The following is a 22,816-nucleotide window of genomic DNA, read 5'->3' as shown; positions in this document are numbered from 1 at the left end:
ACTCAGATCGTAACAAAAGTCAACACTTTGGTATGAAATCTAACAAAGGTCGGCTTTGCCGGCTATGCGGCTTCTTCTGTACCTGCGTTAGAGCCTCGACTATTCAAATAGGAAAAGGTCCTATCAGCATTTCACAGTCACGATTGTGGAAAGTGTTACCACGAAGTAGTACGGGTGTGACCGTATCCGATGAAATTTGAGTTGCCATTATCAATTCTCAGTTGATGGTGTAGCCTCCGTCGACGACCAGAGCATGGCCTTGGATGAAGCTGGCTTGGCTCGAGCACAGGAACATTACTGCGTTAGCCACCTCCTCCGGTGTACCCATACGCTTCATCGGCGCAATGTCGATTGCGGGCCTCAGTCGTTGTACCAACTCTTCTGACGCTGTTGTCATTGGCGTGGCGATGACCCCCGGGCAGACGCAGTTGACTCTGATCTTGTCTTGCGAATAGTCAATGGCATCTGACCTCGTCATATTGATGATGGCGGCTTTGGACGCGCAGTACGGTGCTGACACGAAAGCATTATGTGAGTAATCGTGCGACACAACCTATTACCTCAAGGAGCGGCTAAACGTACCTGCAGCCGGTCGCGCCACAATGCCGAGTTGACTCGCAATATTGACGATGGCGCCGCGTTGTTCTGGATGCTCTTCATGGGGTTGCTGTCTGAGCATTTGGCTCAAGACCGCCCGAGATGCCAACCAACTACCCTTGTAGTTGACATTGGTAATGAGATCGAAATCGGCTGTTGACGTTTCGTGTGACCGCAGTGACTGGCCCAGGATGCCGGCGCAGCTTACTGAGTAGTCGATGCGTAAGAACTTCTTGGCAATATCTCCAACGAATGAATTGACAAAACCTTCGTTCGAGATGTCGCCTTCTTGGCTAAATACCTGTGCCTCTGGATTGATTTGTAAAATGGCATCTCTCGTATCTGCGAGTGACTTTTGATTAAGGTCTGTGATGGCAATTCTTGAACATCCTGATCGCGCGAACCCCTTTGCGACTGCAGCACCGATGCCTGGGTATTAATCGAGTTAGAGCTTGAAGGACGCGACCATGAGCTTCACAGCGCCATGTAAATTGTGACTCACCAGTCCCTCCTGCGCCAGTAATGAAAGCAACTCCAGGAAATTTGAACATGACGAGAGTTTGGTAACTATGTCTCGAGACGCATAGGTCTGATGTATTTCCAAATCCAGCTCTGCTCTGATTATAGATGTAGGCTTGACAGCAGTCTCGATGGTTGAATCAGCATTCGGACCAGTTCAATGTCTCTTGGTCCACAAACACGTATTTGGTGGATACTGCGGGGAGAGCAAACAACTTCCGAATAACTCAATGTTACGGTTACGACTTCGGAATAAAGCAGGGAAGGCCGACCTGTCTGTCTCAAGCGAATGATGATCATTAACACCCTCGACATTACATAGACTCCAAAGGCTAATTCCGTTAGATAAGGGCGTTGGGTTGCAGGGTCGCAGGGTCGTAGAGAGCCAAGGGGGTGTCTGATTACGAGTCAGTCTCCAAAGATAGCGGGCGATCCAGTCCACGGCAGTTGGAGTTATCTCTGTCAAGCAAGACCCACAAGCAGCTGCAGTCTTCTCCAACATAAGCCTGATGGATGCCCCAAAGCCTCTGCTCTCCAACTTACCTGGTCTTCCTCAACTCCAACACGCAAGAAGCCCGAAGAGTCTCGCGAAGCGAAGGTGGGAAGGATGCTGTCCCACAACGGCACGAGCTCGCATCCACAACCGCACCCGCAGCCGCAATCGCAGCCGCTTCACCAGCAGCAGCCGCCGCAGCAGCAGCTTCCGCGACCGCACTCGACTCCAGTCAAGCGAAGGAGGCGAACCGGTCACGGCCCTGATGCGCGGTCCTGTCCTCACTGTGGACGAACGTTCAAGCGCACCGAGCACTTGGAGCGCCATGTGCGAACGCGTCAGTCGTCCCCCCTCCCTCAGCTTCCTCCAAGTGTTGGAGTGATGTTTGTCTGGAGTCAACGATCAGCTACCCCTCCTGCTGGCGCTACACTACTAGCCCATTCCATGACCAGACGCTCGGGATACTGCCACGTGCTACGATGCTAACCGGCACGTTCTTCCAGATACCAAGGAGAAGCCATTCATCTGTCGATGTGGAGCTGCCTTTGCCCGGCGTGACTTGCTGACCCGCCATCAGCGGATCGCTTTCCATGAGGATGGATCTGAGTCTCCGGGGGTCCCATCGGAGCCGGACTCGGGGGAAACCCATGGGCCTGTTGAGGCTGATCTGGCTGCTGCCGTCTCCCTCTCGGGGATGAGCGTGGACCACTGGGCACAACAGCAACAGCCACCTGCACCGCCGTCAGAGCTGTATCCCATGGCCGTCCCACGGAACGGCGCTCTCGTAGATGCCTCATATCAGCAGGCTCTGCTTGGAGATCAATTCTATGAAAATGGTTGATTGATGGCTCGAGTCCGCCTTTCTGACTTTTGAAAGCTAACGCAAAAGTATTAGGCAATCAAGATGCTGTGGGATTTGACGCCCACTTCAGAGAGTTTGCCAACTTTCTCGACGGTGTTGGGCTGCCAGCGGAATGGAGCCCCTACTTTCACGGCCCTGACAGAGATCACGAGGTTACCGACACAACGGTGAAAATGTCCAGAGAAGGGACAACTACGCCGGGGGCCCGTAATAGTAGAACTCGACCGGGGACGCCTTTTAGTTCGTGGCTACCATCGGCGCCCACTGGCAATCGGATATCTGAAACCTTGCCAGACACAAGTGAGTGTTTATCAAAGGCTCGCGTATTGTCCAAAGCCATCTTAGCTGACATGGTAAATAAGATCCGCGGTCTGTTGACATTGATTCGCAACCGTACCGTATATCAGACGAGCAGCGGCATCGTCTGAACAACTCCATTGAAACATTTCGAGACATTCTCGATCCAGATTTCAAGTTCCCATCACGGCACGCCTTATCGCGCTATCTAACCTCATTCTTCGAGGGATTCCACTCGCACATGCCATTCATACATACGCCAACATGGCGAGTCCCTGAACACTCCATTGAACTCATTCTCGGCCTCGCTGCAGTCGGCGCCCAGTATTGCTTCGAGCATCGCATGTCCGAGAGACTTTTTCATGCGGGCAAGACTATCCTCATGGAGAGGTTGATGCACGAGTCTGAAACATTTGGTCCGAATACCAGTTCATCTCTGAATTTTCACAACCTGACGCCACAACGCCGCGCCTCGCAAGGTTTCCGGGAGAGGGACTGGGGTTCTTGGGAACCAATAGAGACAGTTCGAGCCCTGATTGCCCTCATGGGTTACGCCACTTGGGAGCCCAAAGTGTCACTCGTGCAGGAAGCGTTTGCTTTACAGGCACTTCTGGCACAGATCCTTCGAGAAGTTGGTCTTTATGAAGAGGATGTCCCTCAGCTTCCTGCCGATCAGGCCACCCCGCAAGCCGCCTGGCAAGCATGGGTGCGACAGGAGTCTACGCGCCGAGCCAAGCTCATTGCCTTTTCCTTCATGCACACTCACAGCATCGCATATAACGTGTATCCTGTGCTACGCAGCAACGAGGTTGGTCTTCGACTCCCTTGCTCGACTGGAGAGTGGAAAGCGCAGTCGGCGTGCCAGTGGCAGACCGCTCGCCAGGAAACTGAGAAGCAACAACTGTACTTTCAAGACGCTTTGTCATTGCTATTGAGGAACACAGACGGGACCGCTCCCGTTGACCCCATTCCAACACCACTGGGTAACTACATCCTCTTGCATGGGCTCCTCCAGAGGATTTTCATTGTCCGCGACTTGTCTTTACCAGTCATGGATCAGTCAGCGTCTCTTCCCAGCGAAGAGGTTGACAAGCTTGAGTCAGTCCCTCTTCCCGTGTTGACTCTCAGTTCGTAACGTGATACTGACATCCTGATGAAGACGAGGCCTGCGTTCCTGGACCGCAGGGTGGCAGCAAGCTCCCGAATCCAGTCTTGACCCCAACAACGAGAATGGACCTATCCCCTTCACATCCAGCTCTTTGCTCGGCCTCGCCTATGTGCGCATCTACCTTCACCTTGGTCCGTACCGGCTTCTTGAATCTCGAGACCCTATGCGTATCGCCAAGGCCATCAACCGGTCTCCGGCCGTGGAGCGAAGTGGTGGTGTCATCACCGCGCTGCTGTACACTGCTCATATGCTCAGTATCCCTGTACGACTTGGCGTTGACCGTGTCGCGCGTAGCCAGGCGTTCTTCTGGAGCGTTCGTCACTCACTTTCGGGGCTAGAGTGTGCGGTTCTGCTCAGTAAATGGCTCTCATCACTCACTGAATCCGTCGCGACGACGCCTCTTAGTGGTAAGCTGATCCATGCTTGTTCATGACTATCTCTCGGCGTCCCCCGACTGACAAGAGACTAACAGACAGCGAGGATCGCATCTTGCACTGGGTTCGATGCATTGTGGAAGAGGCGTACGATGTCGTCGATTTCGAAGACGATGAGCCCGAAACGTCAACGGATCGAGATCCCGCCTCACTGAGCCTTGCGGTTTTGAGAATATGGGCACACTTTTTCAAAAGCAACACGCAATGGCCTTTCATCAATATCATCGGAAAGAGCTTGGAGAAGTACCGTGAGTTGCTTATGCGCAGCAGAAAGCAGCTGGTCACTTGATGTTAAGAGAATGCATACTTATCGAAGAGATTCGATATGGAAACATCAGGAAGATGACGCAACGGTCCATCGCGAGTAGGAGGACAGACGCTGAAGCACAATCAGGATGCCGAATCAGTTGAAATGCTGCCTTGAGTTTTGAAGTGGTGCGCGGTGGTGGGGTTCGGTCTTTCTCACCACAAGAAGGCTCTGTGGCGCCCTTAGTGCTGACGAGGGAGGATGGCTTGGCGGCAACTTATTAACTCGACAGTCTGCCCTATCTCAACTGCAGCTCATGAGATTCAGCTGCAACCAACAGAATCCTGGGTTCTCGACGTGGGATGCGAAGTTTTTGATTCCGCTCGCTCGTGCCAAGTCAATCAAACATTTCCATGGCCACCCACGAGGAGAAAGCTCGAGATGCTGGGCCTCCCAAGGTCTTGGCCGTCGGTTTGCTTCGCACAGGCACGAACTCTCTCGCGGCCGCCCTCTCTGAGCTGGGCTTTAAGCACGTCTTCCACGGTCTGAAGTCCCGGACGAAACCAACGCACTGGGCATTCTTCGAGCGAGCCGCCATTGCGACTTGGCCTGAAGTGAACGCAAAGGGCCAGACACCTCCTCCCACGCCGTTCACTCGCAAAGACTGGGACGAACTCTTCGGGTCGTACGACGCGGTAACCGACCTGTCTTGTTTCTGGGCAGTGCAGCTGATCGATGCCTACCCCGATGCCAAGATCATTCTCACGGAACGCGACTTTGACAAGTGGTTTCCAAGCTTCGACAGCCAAGTTATCCAACCGCTGTTTGGGCCGTGGGTTGACGTATTTCTCAAGGGTGTGGGCATGGTAATTGGTAACAGGGCTGGCTTCGCCATGCAGAAGACTATCAGCGGTTTCTTTGGTGGTGCTCGCACAATCGAGGAGCTGCATCGGCGAGCACCGGATGTCTTCCGAGAGCATTCAGAGCGCGTCAAGGCTCATGTGGCGCCTGAAAGGCTTTTGGTGTATCGCGTCGGCGAAGATGGATGGGAGCCTCTTTGCAAGTTCCTTGAGAAGGACGTGCCCAAAGACAAATCATTCCCGAGAGTTAATGACAAGGCTTCCCATACTGAGTCGGACAGAGTCATACGCCGAGCAGCTTGGCTCCAGGCTGCCCGGGCGGTTGTGCCGTATGCCATCGCCATCACGGCTGCGTACTTGGGATGTGTCTATTGGAGTCGCATCGTTTGAATGTAAACATGGCTGAGTGTTAAACAAACTCAATGTAGTATGAAACGAGGCATGAAGATGATCGCATGACGCTGAATTAATTCGACCCAAGTCGGATGTGATGTTACCTTGTGTCGTCTTGATGGATATTTCTGATGTTGGGAGCTACCTACGTTAGGTAAGGTACCTTAAGGTAAGGTACCTTAAGGTAAGGTACGTTGCTTAGGTGAAGCGATAAGAAGAGATAAGACAATGATAGATCTAGGTGTCTTATCTAAATGTGATGCTGACATAAGGCAGACAATGGAATGGCGGAGGCCCGCCAGAGTGGCAGCTTGCAGTGTCCCAGCACCCCAGCAACTGCTCCTACCCCTCCATAACCGCGGTCTCCGTCCACTGGATCCACCCGCCAGCTGACGTAGCGGCGCCGCATCTCAAGCTTCAAACACCACCTCACAACCTCACCGAATACTCCGCTTCTCAACGCGTCCGCCTTGGCATCCAGATCTCCTGCATAGAGGTGTCGGGCATATATACTACTAGACCTGCTGTTTTTCCTCTGCTACAACCTACAAGCTCAATTGTAAACGCACGCTTCGAGACGCACCTCGGTCTTCAATCGCTAGGATGCAGTCAGGCATCTCCGGTGTGTAGTCATTGCTCTCCTCTCGATAGAGTACTATTTGTTCCAAGAGCTAACGTCCGGTAGCCTCTGAGGAGCTCATCTCCCAGTTCAACACTCTCCTGTCCACCGACAACCACTTCGGACTTCTCATCACCATTGAAGCCGAGACCCTAAAGCCCGTCCAATTCCTCGAGAAGGCATCGTCCTCTTCCTCGTTCGACGACAACCTCGCTTCCCTCCAGCCTCATCTTAAGCCCAACGAAGCCCTTTATGCCCTCCTTCGCCGCTATGATACGGCTCCGCACCTAACAGCCGTCACCTATGTCCCGGACTCGGCCAAGGTTCGCCAGAAGATGCTTTTTGCGTCCACCCGCCTGACCCTGGTCCGAAAGCTAGGCTCCGAGCACTTCCGCGAGTCCATCTTTGCTACCATGGCAGAGGAGCTATCTGCCAAAGGTTTCGCTAAACATGATGCTCACACCGAGCTCGAGGCTCCGTTGACGGAGGAGGAGCGCAGCCTCGGCGCCGTTAAGCAGGCCGAACAGGAGGCCAGCACCGGTACGGGAACTAGGGAGATCCACCTTAGCAAGACCCTGGCCATGCCCATTGCCGAGGACGCTCTCGCCGCACTCAAGGAGTTGTCACCGGACAGTGGCAAGACATTGGTGATGCTGGTACGTTCGATACCTCTGCGCCGCTTCTTCTTGATGTTGCATGGCTGACTGGACATGTATAGAAAATCAATCCCGAAAAGGAGTCTGTCGAGCTCGTCCCCTCTAGCGAAAGCCCCTCCTCTATTGCCGAGCTCACGCAGACCATTTCCTCCACCGAGCCGCGCTTTACCTTTTACCGATTCACACACACCCACAACGGAGCCGAGTCGAGCCCCCTGCTCTTCATCTATACCTGTCCCGTCAACGCCGGCAACAGGTCCATCAAGAACCGCATGCTGTACCCCCTCATGAAGCGCGCCGTACTGGACGTGGCGTCTAGTGAGGCAGGGTTGACGCTCGATAAGAAGCTCGAGGTTGAGGACCCCAGCGAGATCACGGAGGACACGGTTCTCTCGGAGCTACACCCCAAGGTGACGGTGCGACAAAACTTTAGCAGACCCAAGAGACCTGGTCGGTAGATGAACATGGCCCCGGCCGTAGCAGCTTTGTGGTGGAAAAAGAAAAAAGTTTGGGATCGAGCGCGTGTAACGCACATTACAACTAAAGCCCGTGGATCGGGCTAATGATAGACAAGACCTTCATACGCAATGCAGTACCTTCTATGAACATTGTGCTCCCGTGCATATTTACTACTTGCACATTTTTCCAATCTACCACGTTGCGCATTCTTGTCTTTCCAAAGTCACAGAGCCGCCCCTTAGTATGCAGATAAGGCACTGGTATCTTGCACATCGACAGACATTCCCCTTCTCTTTACGTGGAAAACAAACAGTTCTTTACTACGTCACTGCCGTGTCGTAAGCACGATTTACTCTTCGTAGCCAGCTCCAGAGAAGGCGAGATTGCTCTTCTCCAGCTTCTCCTTGAGGAATTCGTAGACGGTGAACGTCACAGCCTGGCCGGGCGCAACTCGCATGATACGCGGCGTGATGCCCTTGTAGAAGGCGTGGAATCCTTCTTGTCTATTGATGCAGTCAGCATAGTTTTACTGGGACAAGAGACGGAGAAGAGAGCGGCAGCCACATACTTGAACATATCAGCCGAAATCTTGGTGATGCGACTCCACGCGCTAACGCCATACTCAGCCGGCGTCTTTTGCAGCCTCGTCTTGATGGTATCGATCGGCGCATTACTCAACGGGCCCATGGCGCCACTGACGAGACCAATCAGAGTCGTCTGGTAGCCCGGCAGCGTCGTCTTCTCAAACTCGGGCTGGTAGTTTTTGAGGGCCTCCTTGAAGTACGAGTAAGCCGTGAAGTTGACGGCCTGGTTGCTGCCCTGGCGCAGAGCCGTCAGCGACACGCCGCGGTACAGCGCGCCGAAGCCTTCCTCTTTGACGACCGTGTAGAGCGCGTGCGCGGCGTTGCGGTACTTTGGGATATCGAGAGGGTCAGCCATGCTGTGGTGTTGTGCCTGGAGGCGGATCTTGATAACCTCCATAGGCGTTACGACGGCGACGGCTTCCGTGACGCCCGCAGCGAGACCGGCTATTACACGAGACCAGAGGTTAGTCTCGTTTGGTATACTGGCAGAAGAGCACATCTCTCGTAGGATGACTCACCCAAGAATGTCGCCTGTCCACTGACAACTCCCGTGTTTTTGTCCGCCAAAGCATTCTTGTACCCCTCGAAACTCGTGAAGCGGATGGCCATTTTAGGCACGATACCCGTCAGAACGGCACCGAGACCCTTGTACAGACCCAACGGCGTCTCCTTCTTAACAATCTCGACACCCGTCTTGATGAAGCCGCGCTTGGGTGCGCCGGGCTGCCTCGCGCGCCGCGACAGCTGCATTCGGACCTTGATCGTGTCTGTGGGTTTGGTCCCATGTCAATTGACTTTTGTTCACATCTTTCGGGTAGGCGTGTGTGCTTGCGCATGCATATGCGCGCCCTTGGTGCTGCAGCAAGAGGAGGGAGTCTTACCGAGGGGATGACATGCCAATGCCTCCATCATACCTGCACCACCTCCGGCTATTGGGTTGTGTTAGTGACGATGTCTCTGCCGCGCCGGTCTTGCGAGAGGAAGTGTACATACCAATGAGGTTCACGGCGGCCGAGGTCGGCGCCTTGCCGTCTTGTTTTACCTTGGACGACATGGCGCAAGATGAACAAAGTAGATGATATGACTGATAGGGAAGAGAGGAGACAGCAAGTCTTGCGCCGAAACCAACAAAGGAGAAAGCGAGCACTGGTGTTGTTGATCTAGAGTATAGATGGGGATGCGAGATGCGTCACAGTAAATAAGAGAAGAAGGAGGGTATCATGAGAATCACAAGGGAGAAGCTGGCATGGGAAGAAGTCGGGATAGAATAAGAAGAAGATTCGGAACAAGTCGCTGCCAGGGACGTACAAAGGCAAAGCCAAACATCCTCGGCGCCGATGACAGAAGCCACGGTAGAGCGGGCAATCATGTATATAAAAGGTGGCGCATACGGTTACTGACTAGATGGAGGGGGGCATGGCATGGCATTGGGAGGGGAGGGGAGGGGAGGGGGGTGGCCAATGTCAAAAGCACGCCGCACAAGCCAGAATAGAATCAGGACAGGAAGAAGCAGATGACTCGAGGTTTCGTCCCGAGCACAGGCGTGTAAGGCGGTCTTGGTCTTGTCTTGGGGAGAGTGAGAGTGAGTGTGCGTGTGCGTGTGCCTGGTGTCATACACACCGGTAACGGGGACTGTAAGTTTGAAGAGCTAGACAAGAAAAGCATATGAGGACAAGGTCTTTTCCATCTCCCCCTTCACCCGCGGCACAACGAGGCCAGCCAGACAAACCTCAGCTTTCCAGCCTAGGACGGCGGCACACACCAGCGCCAGGGGTTTCGGTAAACCGGGCGCGTGAGGGGGAAGGGGGGCGTGTACGGATAGACTTCTAGTCTTCCATGCCATGGACAGATGAGAAGGGACAACATTCTGGAGAGAGAAGAGAGAGAGAGAGAGGCAGCACGGGACCAATATCTGAGTGGCTCAAACCATTGAACTCTTCAGACGTCTGTGACTCTGTAGCGGGTTTGCGCTGCGACAGACCATCCCGATTCGGCGGAACGGAGGCCAGGCGGGGGTGTGATTGGCATACTACGTAGGTATTGGAGACCGCAAGCGTACCTTGGACCTCATCTCTCATCTCAGGTTCTTGGTATTCCTTGCTGTTTGGATCATCTACAGTCTCCAATTGTCTTCCGGTTGAGCGTTGAACAGACACTGGCTGGACCAAGGGAGCTAATTGACATGCCTACGTCGAGCCTGGAGTGAGTGTGATCATGTGTTGTTTGCCCGTCACTTACTTCATCATGTCTTTCTTCCTATTCTTCCTCTCTTCACGTCTCCTCGGCCTGTGACATATCGCTCCACAGTCCACACCCCCAAAAGTGACGTAGCGGCAGTTGACTCCGTTCCAGTTGCAGCTCCAGTTCCAGCGTGCGGCATGCTGCGGCAGAGAATACCTAGGCAGACACACACCGAAAGGGGGGAGAACGGGGCCCAACTCCCAGCTTTGCCGACCCCAAGCCGAGCTTGTGATTTTGCGGGGAAACATCCCCAATGGCAAAGAGGTGGCGGCTGCTGCTGCTGCAAGGAAGTGCGGAACTGGTACTCAGAGTGTGGGGAGTTGGGGGCCCGGCTACTTCCGCCCTCCCGACTAGCCAGACTCATTCGCCAGAAGTTGCCGAGGTTCGGACGCTGGTCCTGGCCTCACTCACTCACTCACACACTCAGTCATTCAATCCAGGCCACTGACTCACTCCCTTTTGTCCTTTACACGAGTTCTTTCATTTCTATGGCTAATACTCTACCGCCGTTCTCATCACTATAGTAATGAAGCGAGTTCCCATGCCTTGTACTCACCTCAATCGTCTCGTCTCATCTTCTCTGAGAGAACAGTGATCGCAAGAGACACAGTCAAATGGACATGAGTGAACCGAACAACTTCCTGATGCCCCTTCAAGCTTAGTCATGCAGGCACCGCCACATGGCTGTCACCTGATGAAGGCTGGCGATGGAGGGACGGGAAACTAGCTTGGACCTGGCAAGGTCTGGCACTGGTGCTGGTGCTGATTTGCGGCGCCAGTATCAGATGAAAATCGCAAGCGGGTGAGGCTGACAAGCAACCACCACCACAACACACAACCTGCCCGTCTGTGTGACAAAAGCATGTGAAAGCCAATGGTACGACTCGTAAATTTTGTAGTAGATTAAAATGAGGGCTCATGATATATTCCATACTTGGAATAAGCGCGCCGCTAGATTTTCCCTCCTATGCCACCCAACCCAATTCCCTTTTTCGGTTTTCCTATCGGGTTTCTTTAAAACAAAATGACTCCTCAAACGCCATCCCATATGGTCGGGCTTCGTCACCCGTCCTAGTACCGGTCCCGGTCCCTGTGGTCCACGAGGACATCTAAATAATCTGAACAAAGATGAGATGGGCCGCAACGGAGTCGCTTCTCCGTTGTGCAAACAACACTGCCCGTCTCTCATAAATCGCCGTTGGGGAATCGTCTTTGCAAAACTCCCGCCTGAAACAATGGAATCCTTTTCACAAGGAGGAGGGGAAACACAAAAAAGAAGAAACACAAAACTTTCCATCGCTGCTCCATTATGCTGGAGTACCACATTCCTCGAGGAGAGGTGCTTCTGCCTCGAAGCTGTACAGGCGCACCTCGCCGTCTTCACTTCCGCTGGCCATGCGACTGTCGGTCAAGCCCACACAGGTGACGGGGCCAGAGTGGCCAGTGAAGGTGCGCTCACACTTGCCGCTCTTGGGCTCCCAAACCTTGACCATGGAGTCGTTGGCGCCGGTGACAATACGCAAAGTATCACCGACGAGGCCCCAGATACCTTCGACGTGACCGAACATGGTGCGGAGGCATTTGCCAGTGTGAATGTTCCACACCTTGACCGTGTTGTCGAGACCGGCGGTGAGCATATAGCGGGGCGGCAGCTGCCGGGTGGGGTCCGAGTTGAAGGCGCAACCAAACGACGTCCGGTCGTCCTCCGGTGGGGAACCGGAATCCCCTCCGCCGAAAGAAGAGCCGAGAATCGACGCCACGTTGGCAAACGCCGTCGGCGTCGTGCTCCGGCCGCTGCCGCTGTGAACTGACACATTATCGGCGCCATCACCAGCGAGTGCCTCTTCATCGGGCTCAAAGTCTTCCGGCATCAACAGAATCTGCTGCACTTGACCCATGTGGCCCTCGAAGGTCTTGATGCATGTCTTGTTCCGCAGATCCCAAAGTCGTACAGTGCAATCATCCGAGGCTGAGAAGAGCGTCTGCGATCCAGGGTCCAGGCGGACGTGGTTGACCCAGTCCTCGTGGCCACGGAGGCAGAACGTTTCCTTGCTGTCAAAGTTGAAGATCTTAATCGACTTGTCGATGGAACCCGATGCGAGGTACTTTCCATCAAAGTCGACCGTGATGACACCTTCGCTGTGGCCACGTAGCGTGCTGATGCAGTCACCCGTCTGCCAGTTCCACACCTTGACTGTGTGATCCAAGCTACCACTGAAGAGCTTGTTGCCGACAAACTTGAGGGTACGGATGCCCATCGTATGCCCGCTCAGAGTGCGAATCTCCTCTCCCGTCTCAATGTTCCAAATCTTGATCTTGGCGTCGTAGGATCCCGTGGCAAGAATCTCGTCGTCGAATTGCAAGCAGGTCACGCCGTTGTCGTGTCCTTTGAAGGTTTTGATGTGGCATCGACCGTACTTCCAGTTGAAGCCAACCCTGAAACGATCACGGTAGACACTCTTCCACGGCCGAATGAGACGTTCTCGCTCCTTGTCTGCTCCGGCTTTGGGTGCCATGGGCTCGCCCGGGTCGCTCAGGCAAGCACGCTTTCGGCTGTCGTCGAGGACAACTAGTTCTCGCTTCTTGTTGGCGTTGGGCGACGAGGCTGTCGGGGTCTTTTCAACCTCTTCGACCTCTTGTACGGCAGCATCCTGTTGCAGGCTCCTAGCTTCGGCGAGTTCCTTTTGCTTGTTCCAGTCTCGTAGCCTCTTACGCTCCAGGAGGGGAAGGCCGAAGCCGCACTTGGTACACTTGCGGTCAATATGTTGCTCGCACATGCGGTGCCAGACAACGTCGTCGTCGGCGAGGTCCCGCCACCTTCGGCTGACTTGAGCGGCCTTGCAGAGGGAGACAGTATCGAGGTAGCCGAGAACCTTGTATGAGATCTCGGTCGGCAGCGCAGCCATGAAGTCGATCTTGAGCTGTTCGTGTACTTCTCGGGAAACGGTGGATAGTTGAGGGAAGCAGCATTGAGTGATGATACCCTGCAGCATGAGGTCGCGGTGCTTGGCGGGGGCGGCGGAGAAGAGGGACCACACGTGTGTGATGGCTTGCTGATCGGCAGACGGCAGCTTATCGAGTTCCTGTGCGCCAGACGTGTCAGCACGGAGTCGATAGGCCCTGTGAGCATCAACACAAGACGGGCTTACACTTTGAATCAAGACCATCTTGGACTCATCGGCCGCGCGACGACACTTTGCGTCGGGGCGGTGACGATAACAGAACTTGCTGTTGGTAGGGTCTCGCTTCTGGATGAGGGAATTGTTGTTTTCGTTTTGGACATCGGGTTTGCCGATGGGAGCGTAGATGCCGGGGATGTGTTCTCGGAGGAAGGGGGTAACTGTCTGGCCGACGAGCTGGGTAGGCATGTTCGCGGGGAACTTTGAGACTTCTCCTTCGTCAGGTCTCCGTCTGTCGCAGTTGTCTCTGGATGGATGGTTCACAGTAGTCACATCGTTGGCGGCGGCAGCGGCGTTGGGAGCAAGTGTGTGGTTGTGGTTGTGATGGGAGGTAGAGGAGGAGAGTGGTGTGGAGTTTACGTCGGCAGTAGCGGTGAAAGTCGGTGTGTTCTTGAAGTAGTCAGAGGAAGGAGAAGTCGAGGCGAGCTCGTCATGGCGGTGACTGGGCGACGAGTTATTGGTGTCGAGGTTGTGGTCGAGGCCCATGTTCAAGTTTAGGTTCAGGCTCCGGGGATCCGGGACGGTTGACGTGCTTGCGAGGTCCATGGCCGCAATATGTTTCAGCAAGCAATGGAAGCAGAGCACAGAACAGTTGGGGTGAATGGTGTCAAATCATCCGGGGCGAGACGGAAGCCGTTCGGTTGGGTTTGTTGGTGTCGCGGGCGGCGGTAGGGGAGGTGTACAATGAGGAACACAGCCTACAAAGCAAACGACGAGCGTAGAGTCAGAGGACGACGAGGGGCGGGACGACCGTGTATCCGTACGGTACAGTGAGTGACACGGGGAGGGAGTGACAGAGTGACAGTCGTGGCCGATGGGCGTTTTGGGTGTTGGTGAGGCGAGAGGACCTGGCGATGGCGTGCGAGCCAGGGGAAGGTCGATTTCGGGTAGGAACTTTGTGGAGAGAGACCTGGCGTCACAGGTACTGGAAGAGGATTGGCGTGTATCTTTTTTGGTGGAAAAAGAGTATGGGGTGTCTGAGTATAGGTTCTCTGAGCAGCTGCCCAAGATGGATGCCCCGGACGATCTGCAGGAACGGATTCCGACTGGTTCTGAGGGGTGTCGTTGCGGATGGAATTTGCACAGAGGGCACGCAATTCGAGTGCAGTTTGTCGAAGTCGCGCGCGGGCGTTTGTGTTGAGACTCGAGGCAGGTTTGGCAGGTTGAGCCCCTGGTGATTCGTCGGCCGGGGGAGGAGGGGTGCTGTGGTCTGCGCGCAGCGGTGGAAGTCGTCTAGATGCTTTCTTCTTCTGTTCTCGTCCTTGTTGGCCTGCTGATTGCGACGGATTTGTTTGGCGGCGGAGAGAGGAGAGGGTAAGGTCTTGTTGCCCGATAGCTACGAACAGTAAGGGGAGGGGTGCGACAAGGTTCAGACGAGGCGAACGGAGTTGAAGGAGGGAGGAAGGGAGGAAAGTATCGTGGTCGCAGTGCACCGTCGTCGCCTTTGAGGGTGTCGGTGTCGTGATCGAAGTAGTGTGTGAGGTTGTGGGAGGGTGCGGTCTGGGTTCGTCCGAGGCTGGATCGAGAGATATTCGAAGTACTATGTAGATAGTGTAGGTTGCGAATGTTTGTTCGTAGTAGGAAGGGATCGGTGTGTTCTTAATAGCGGCTGATTCGAAAGGGGCGTCGGTGGAATAAAAGGTTTGATGCTCTTGTCTTTCTCTCGTCCTTTCTATCTCTATTGCAGTGATCTGTACGGTAGGCTTTGAGATTCGTTGCTGGTGCTGGTTGAGCTGAAGGCGGGCAGAGGCAGTTGGTTGGCAAAGCCGTAGACGGAGCCAGCACCAAAGAGGCGGGTTTGAGTGCTTTGGGGCGAAAATGGCGTTATCGCTAGGATTACCAGCGGTGGTTGAGCAACTTGAGCCTGGGCAGGTGTGTGGGTCCCCCAGAGGTTCCACTTGTCGACAGCGGTTCCCAGGGGTCCAGACCCACTAAGACGTGCTCGCTACTTTGGAGTACCCATTATACCCTTTAGAGAGGTAATGTGATTGGCTGCCCTCTTTGGCAGACGGTTGTCGCTGGTGGTGGGAAGGCGGCAGCGGACGGGTCTCGCTGCACTTGCCTCCGATAGCCGACTGATTAGATTGCGGGGGAGACAACTGGGAGGGCAGGAGGCTACCTTACGCCGACAAGCGAACAAGCCAAAAAGGGCATCTACGAATTGTAGACCTGGCAGGCAAGCCTGGCACCCCGCGATGCACCTCCCTCAACTGTGCTAGCAACATCCACAAGTACCCAAGTACGTACTCCTACTCCTACTACTCGGTACCTTACCTTACCTACATACTTAGGTAGTAAGGTGCAATACACTAATACCTCTACCTTAGGTGAAGTACATTTGGTGTGAAGCACAAATCAAACTATTCTTCTCCCGTCTGTCATCTGTCACGATTTCCCCAGTTTCGTCTTCATCGCTACCGATTGAGGCTCATCGTGGTGGTTGCATCGACCAAGACTCTGTTGAGCCTCTTTGTGTACTTGTACGGACTACCTTTGGTATTTTGTGATGTGGGCGAGGAAATTTCGAGGTGCACAACTCGCTAACGTCGGTCGGGCTTACCTAACAACATGCGCAACCAGGCACTAAAATGGTCCACGACTATCCACGAAAGAGTCACCTGCTCTTCAATTTTTCCCTCTATTCTGCCAATTCTGCCCAGTCCCGTTCCATTGGACCCAGATTAGCTCATCGCCCTCACTCGGCCACGTCTTTTGCAGTTTCTCTCTCGTCATCTGCTGGGTCTCCTTGAATTAGTCCATCTGGATCCAACAGAAGAATTTTCACCTTCTCTTAGCAACAGGTAAACAACACAGACACTCAGGGCTCCAGGGCCAGGCTGTGTCTGACATCCTGAGCTGAGGTGCTTAGAAACCGGATAGTCTCCGTCCTATCCGCTCTCTGTGAAATTCTTGAATTTGTTGCCCAATGCCAGGCATGAACTTACGACACCTTGAAATTCAAGCTCGTCATTTTTCTGCGGGTCCCAGGCACGCTTAGCAAGTACCTATCAAACGTACAGTAAAGATGAACTTTCAGAGGAGACAACTCCAAGAGAGTTCAAGAGATCTCAGGTTGAGAGAGGCATCCCCAGACATCAACTCCTGGGCCGCCCCGACGCCCGAGTACCGACGATGAGGTTAAGGCCGGCTGGAATGTCGCCATCCTGGCTGCCAATCTCCCCAATCGGGATGAGCTAACGCGAGCCTGCGATGGCGTCATTTTCTCAGCCCACGGCTTCCCCAAGCACCTCATCTCTCTGCGCCTTCGTTGCCCTTCGAGAACGCCCCCTTTGTTCCCATTCCTGTCCCGTTCGTGCCCATTTGCTACCTTCAATATGGGACCTACTGCTGCATCATCATGGGTGAAGACTGGAGAGGATCCTCCCTCCTTCGGCACTTGGATTAAAACCTAACGCCTTTCCCCATGTTTTGTCAACGTAACGCCGTTCGCCTCTCAGTCTCCGTAATTCTGTCACCTCTCTCAAATATGACTAAACCTCCTTCCATGGTTCCCGTCGTGGATCATGTAAGCCCTTTTCAACTTCCAGCGACATCCATGGAGACGGGCGTGAATCATGAATGAGAGCGGATGAACTGACCAGGCCTGGACTGAATGCGAATGTTCGGTCAGCGACTCAGCTCTCCCACATTCCCTGTCAACTGCCAATTCTTTCTCAATCCTACCGTCCCATGCTCTCACTCAGCAGCACAACACGCCATTGGCCAATCCACCGACTCCGAAATCTTCTCCGAACCAAAAGGTCTGACGAAATCATTCACCAATGAAGAGCCTTACCGATAGCCGCAACGGGGCTCTTCCGACCCCGGCCAGACACCACAAACCCATGTCTCCCAATCTTTCGCCGAGCGACAACCTCGCTTTCCGTATCAATGCCAGCTTTTCGGTCGAGTCCCCCCGTCGCGTCGGACATCAAGCGACCAAAGATAAGACTCAGCAATCACGCAATGAAATCCAATTTCCAATGTACATCAGGTGACGGCAAATTGACCCATCACTTGTATAGCTAAAAAGAACTACACTAACAATCAACGTTGTTCTTCAATATTCTGAAAGACTGGATGTCTGCTATCCAGCTCAACTGTTGGGATGGCACAGGTCAGACATCAAGTCATTGGGGGTCGGGACGAGCCGATACAACGCCCAAAGTACTTCGGCTGCTCAGGCTGTGCAACTTGACACAACCTTCATCGTGCACCCTCTTCTATCCAGTCATGATGTTTTTTATCCAGTTGCGCTGCTGCAAGTCTTGTTCTTCTTGGCCGAATGCGGGAGCGCCACTGATCACCCCTCCGCCATAGGCTGATTCTCGTCGTACTTTATCCAACCGCCCAACGCCTGGGCAGCTGGAAACCTGCCAGAGACATGTCTACCTAGCTTGTAGTCGGCCAGGTGATCTGCAGCTACGGCCTTCAAGTCGGGCTCTCGAATTCCGCTTTGAGCAAGTTCGAGCCTAGTTCTTGATCTTGACGTTGGCGGACACGCAGGTGCTATAATCCCGTTCTCTTGATTTTGCAGCTCAATCTTGCTATGTAACTCCTAATGTACAATGGGCAACACAATAATGAGACCTTGGTAGCGGATGTCTGGTGGAATGATCCCAATCTATCTACTTCCATGTTCTTTTATCGCTCTGAAAGTTGTCATTCAGTCGCCTATGGTGTACATTCCAACATAGTTTGTATATCGGGCGTTTTCCATACTCGTTCATGTATACGTACTCCCTTCTGTGAACCCTGGATATATTCTTGTGATCTTCAGTGGTTGGATATCCCATCAAGTGCGGAATAGCGTCAGTACATACATTTCTCTTCAGCGTAGTAACGAATCACGTATTATTCCACGACCTTTTCTTGATGATCCAGTGATACATCTTGGCTCTACACCTAATCAGATAAGTCTGAAAAGGGGTGTACGTCGGAGAAAAACAGAGGCAAATATACTGATGCCATTCCGCACTCGATGGGATAACCTAGTACTCTAATTACATCTCAAGAGGGCGCCGATGATTGATGACTATATATCAGCGTAATATGATACACTAGGGAGCTGGAACTAGACCTTACTACTTCTGGAGACTTATTCTCCCTAAGGAAGAATCCATCTGCTCTTCAGTATCCCTAAATGTTCCCTACTAAGAGGTATAATGGCATATACCTCCTCGAGATCACTTAGATCATGCCTTTATCTGACAAGACACGTAGACCAGCACCACACTCACCCCTCCAACGAGCAATAGAGTTGTATACACTCAAACAAGGACTAAGTTCTATGAAACATTCTACCTTCGTACACTGAAGCCCAACTTCACGATTCCCTTGTTGCTTAGGACGATGGCATGATATTCCATAATTTGATGCATAGCAGAAAGACAAGGAGGTGGTTCACTACCTGTCTCAATTCGAAGGAAGTCGAACGCCTCGTTGAAATTCGTACATGCAGATTGCCTTGAGGTATTGCGTCTTCTCTATTGGCGATGGACAGCACAAGAATGTGATCAAGTAAAATTTGACCTTTGCCTACCTTAGTAAAGCAATTGGTAAAAGCCGACTTTTCTTCATCCTTCGTTTCAGTCATTTTGATATCAACTCGATAATCCCTTGTCTCAAGACAGAATGCCAAGTTATGAATGGACTACGTGGTCTTGAGAAAAGCAACCGGGGCGTCAATCAGCAACCTTAACCTTGGTCAGATAGAGTAATACTCACTTCTGAATGATCCGACTCGACATATTTTGCTTTCTGCCCTTTAAATTTACTAGTACTCGTGATAACAAATATAGATTGTATCTACTATTGCATTTGACCGTTGTCATTTGTGGACTTGACGCGATTATCCCCCTAGAGAAGAATGCTCACTTACAACCTGCTACAAGATGGAGTTACCTCGGCATGGCTCGAACATTGGAGTAAAGAGGGCACCAACTTAAAATTACTCTACTAGAAACGGGCGTAAACAATTTTCTATTAATGGAGTTAATGGAGTCCGAGAAAGTGGTCCAGATTGACACCGCTCTGCCACTGATTGGTATGAATTCTGGGGATATCAAGCTACATCAGTGCAACATGACAGCAGCCACAACTTTGGTCATTGCACGTGCCTGTGACCAAGACAATGGATTGACCATAGTACCTCGGGGTAATGTGCAAACTGGCATCGGTTGTTACGATAATGCGTTCACCTCTCTTCCACTAAATGTAGTTGACACGTATACAGCTAACCTCACATGTATGATCTTCATTATGCCTGTGCAAGTGTGGTTCTCAACAACTCAACTACATCATATCGAACTTGGAATTTCGAGTAAACGAGCCTTCTCAATGGCCCTCGGACATCCCATTGTTTCACTATTCAATTATATTCTTCTTGGGCCTAGTAGCCCACCCTTGGCCTACAACAACAGGAGTTGCGGTTCGATTCCACTCTCTCTCTCGGATCTCAACATGGAGTCTCAACAAAAGCTAAGGAGCCTACTATAACTAGACTCAGTTATAATGTGTCCCAGTGCAATAGAAAAAGTCGGGAGTCTGCTTTCAGGCTTGGACGAAAACTTGTCTTTGTGAGGAATATCAAGGAGTGTCCAGATTGGTCTCATTCTGTCTTTTGCTGCTCAAGTTCCTCTGACTTCACAGATTTCTGACTTCACATGTAGAGACGACTCTTTTTGTTTCCTTGGAGGTATTTCGAGGGTTGTATAGGCACACTAGTGGTCAGAATCAGAGGAGTGGCCTAAAGACAATATGTACTTTTGATTGTACTTGTCGCAATTATTCGTCAAAGTGTGTTATAGTAGAGATAAAACTCTCTCCCAAGTATGCAGATTCGTTGGATTTCAGCTTATTTCAAAGGCGAACCAGTCGATTTGTATCGCTAAATCGGCTCTGACCGGCCAAATGATTAATTGCCGCCGACAGCCGCTGTTATCGCAGAGCTTGATTTGTTGCGATGCATGCCAAGTGCTTGGCGGCGGTAGCCCAAGAGACTTTTGAGCATCTCCGCCCCTCGGGGCTGGAAGGAGATGTAGACTCCCCCGCTTCAGCAGAGCTATAACTCGATGAGAGCAGCGAGATTTTCTGCTTGGCGGCGGATGGCGGGCGAGTTTAGATAGCTGGGCCGCTCGGCGAGGGGCATAAAAACCTCGCGAGGCCGGCCACTGTCTTCCTAGACCGGCGCTGGCTTCTTTGCACTCTGCCAAGGCTTGGTACTGTAAACGACTTCAAGAAGGCTCAGCAAGATGCTTCCTGCGGCTGCCTTTATTGTGATCTCACTCGTCGGCTCCGCAGCCGCCGAGACTGTCCACGGCGTTGTCGTCTTCAGTCGTCATGGCGATCGTATGTCTTATGCCTGCAGAAATGAGCATCGGATACAAGCTGACGCCTAAATCTAGGAACAACGAAGCATTATGGAGCTCAGTCGTTGACCAGCGTCGGTGCCCAGCAGTGTTTCGAGGTTGGCAGTGACTACCGAGGCCGCTATCTGGAGGCGGACTCTTCTAGTCGGATTCTCAACATTTCCGAGGATAAATACGTTTCCTCGCAAATCTACGCCAGTGCTCCCGACCAAGGCATCCTATTGAATACGGCCACGGCATTTCTACAAGGCCTCTATCCTCCATTGGTAGGCCTCAACGCTCAGGTTGCGTCGTCGACCCTCAACAACGGCAGCACAAGTACAAGCCCCCTAAACGGCTACCAGTATGTTCTCCTTCATGGAGAGAACTCTAATTCGCCAGACACTATCTGGATCAAGGGGGATGACGGATGTCCTACGAACGCCAAGGCCTACAAGGCCTTCGAAGCAAGTGAAGAGTTTCAGACCCGTGTCACGGAGACCAAGGACTTTTACGGCAGCTTCTACGATGTGCTCGAGAGTGTGTACGACTACAAGCCCGAGAATATGACATACAAGAACGCGTACGACATTTTTGACTTGGTAAATGTGGCACGCATCCACAATAGCACGTCTTTGGCCCGGAACGTGACGGACGAGGAGCTCTTCCAGCTGCGAACGTTGGCAGACAGCGCTGAGTTCGGTTACAACTTCAATGCGTCCAAGCCCGACAGCACCATTCATGCAAAGACTCTTGCGGCTGGCATCCTTGCCCAACTCAACCAGACGGTTGCTTCCAAGGGAAAACTCAAGTTCTCCCTTCTCGCAGGAAGCTACGACACCTTCATGTCCTTCTTTGGTCTTACTGATCTCATCACCATTTCGGACGACTTCTACGGTCTCCCAGACTATGCCTCGACGATGGCGTTTGAGCTCGTTAGCGATAACACGACTGTATTCCCCGCGAATGTCGATGCCGACCTTCGTGTGCGCTTCTTGTTCCGCAACGGCACTTTTGGCGAGCTGACGGCGTTTCCCCTTTTCGGTACTGGAGAAGACACTCTATCATGGCCGCGCTTCGTCGAAGAGATGCAGAAGAGAGCCATCAGTACCGTCGAGGAATGGTGCACTGCTTGCTCTAGTCTTGTGTCATTCTGTGCGGCTTACCAAGATGAGGAAGCTACGAGCTCCAGCTCAGGGAGCAGCGGAGGCATGTCGAATGTCGTTGCCGGTGTTATTGGTGCCATGGTCACTCTCGGCGTTGCTGTCATTGGTGCCATTGCATTCTTCATGATGAAGAAGCGACGCACAGCTCCCGTTTCTCAAGTCCAAGAGTCTATGGCTGAGAAATCCAGTCTGCGCAGTGGCGGTAGTGTTTGAACGTGTAAATCAACGAATTTTTGGATTGGAGCGATGAGTTTGAATGTAGCGAGAGTATTGCCGGTTTCTCTTTCCCATGTATCTTGTTGTCAGCGAACCAAGGATCTGCGAGAGTCTGGCCATCCGAGACTTGCCGAGGCCTTCGCACCTTCAAAGTGCATTGAAAGGATCATGCCTGTCAAGCTTTGTGATAGCAGCGATCATAGTAATCTTTATTGGAAACAACGGCGCTAAGGCTACTCCGACAGGGTTCATAAACTGGGCCTTATTTCAATGTAGTTGAAACCACTTGAGCGAGTCGTTCGTCAGCAGCCTTCAGGAACCAGAGTTCATCTGATCTTCGAGCGGAACATCCGACGGGATGTTTTTTCCAGAACCCGCTTTTGCACAGCCGATCTCTTTTACAGTCACGGAGCAAGTTGAAAGTAGTTTGAACAGATTATGAACGTGACAATGGTACGATCTATATCGTTAAAGATA

At 52.6% G+C, this 22,816-nt stretch overlaps 5 protein-coding genes across 5 annotated transcripts; 2 read left to right on the top strand and 3 right to left on the bottom strand.

Moving 5' to 3' along the window:
* Positions 1–217: 217 nt before the first annotated feature.
* On the bottom strand, positions 218–1,148 carry CLUP02_04690 (short-chain dehydrogenase; the record flags this gene model as incomplete). Its single annotated transcript, XM_049283701.1, has 3 exons — positions 218–513; positions 583–1,026; positions 1,100–1,148. 3 exons carry the CDS (start codon positions 1,146–1,148, stop codon positions 218–220), a joined length of 789 nt encoding a protein of 262 aa, XP_049140844.1.
* A 99-nt stretch (positions 1,149–1,247) lies between these two features.
* Positions 1,248–7,603, top strand: CLUP02_04689 (uncharacterized protein; the record flags this gene model as incomplete). The annotated part of the gene is made up of 16 exons (XM_049283700.1): positions 1,248–1,394; positions 1,529–1,946; positions 2,062–2,445; positions 2,505–2,646; positions 2,713–2,771; positions 2,834–3,866; positions 3,928–4,343; positions 4,409–4,618; positions 4,687–4,734; positions 4,796–4,862; positions 4,945–4,974; positions 5,015–5,830; positions 6,147–6,366; positions 6,423–6,492; positions 6,556–7,145; positions 7,208–7,603. 16 exons carry the CDS (start codon positions 1,248–1,250, stop codon positions 7,601–7,603), a joined length of 5,046 nt encoding a protein of 1,681 aa, XP_049140843.1.
* A 350-nt stretch (positions 7,604–7,953) lies between these two features.
* On the bottom strand, positions 7,954–9,514 carry CLUP02_04688 (uncharacterized protein; the record flags this gene model as incomplete). The annotated part of the gene is made up of 6 exons (XM_049283699.1): positions 7,954–8,107; positions 8,173–8,632; positions 8,707–8,955; positions 9,070–9,117; positions 9,182–9,272; positions 9,497–9,514. 6 exons carry the CDS (start codon positions 9,512–9,514, stop codon positions 7,954–7,956), a joined length of 1,020 nt encoding a protein of 339 aa, XP_049140842.1.
* Positions 9,515–11,736: 2,222 nt separating this feature from the next.
* Positions 11,737–15,833, bottom strand: CLUP02_04687 (WD domain-containing protein; the record flags this gene model as incomplete). The annotated part of the gene is made up of 6 exons (XM_049283698.1): positions 11,737–13,512; positions 13,579–14,140; positions 14,194–14,306; positions 14,373–15,465; positions 15,541–15,707; positions 15,798–15,833. 6 exons carry the CDS (start codon positions 15,831–15,833, stop codon positions 11,737–11,739), a joined length of 3,747 nt encoding a protein of 1,248 aa, XP_049140841.1.
* Positions 15,834–20,861: 5,028 nt separating this feature from the next.
* On the top strand, positions 20,862–22,759 carry CLUP02_04686 (histidine acid phosphatase; the record flags this gene model as incomplete). The annotated part of the gene is made up of 4 exons (XM_049283697.1): positions 20,862–20,958; positions 21,015–22,330; positions 22,430–22,541; positions 22,635–22,759. The coding sequence occupies 4 exons, from the start codon at positions 20,862–20,864 to the stop codon at positions 22,757–22,759; spliced, it is 1,650 nt and encodes a 549-aa protein (XP_049140840.1).
* Positions 22,760–22,816: the final 57 nt, after the last annotated feature.

Source organism: Colletotrichum lupini, chromosome 2 (assembly GCF_023278565.1).
Source record: "Colletotrichum lupini chromosome 2, complete sequence".
NCBI classification, from domain to species: Eukaryota; Fungi; Ascomycota; class Sordariomycetes; order Glomerellales; family Glomerellaceae; genus Colletotrichum; species Colletotrichum lupini.
The sequence above is the reverse complement of the archived record's forward strand: the minus strand, read 5'-3'. Positions and strand labels throughout refer to the sequence as shown.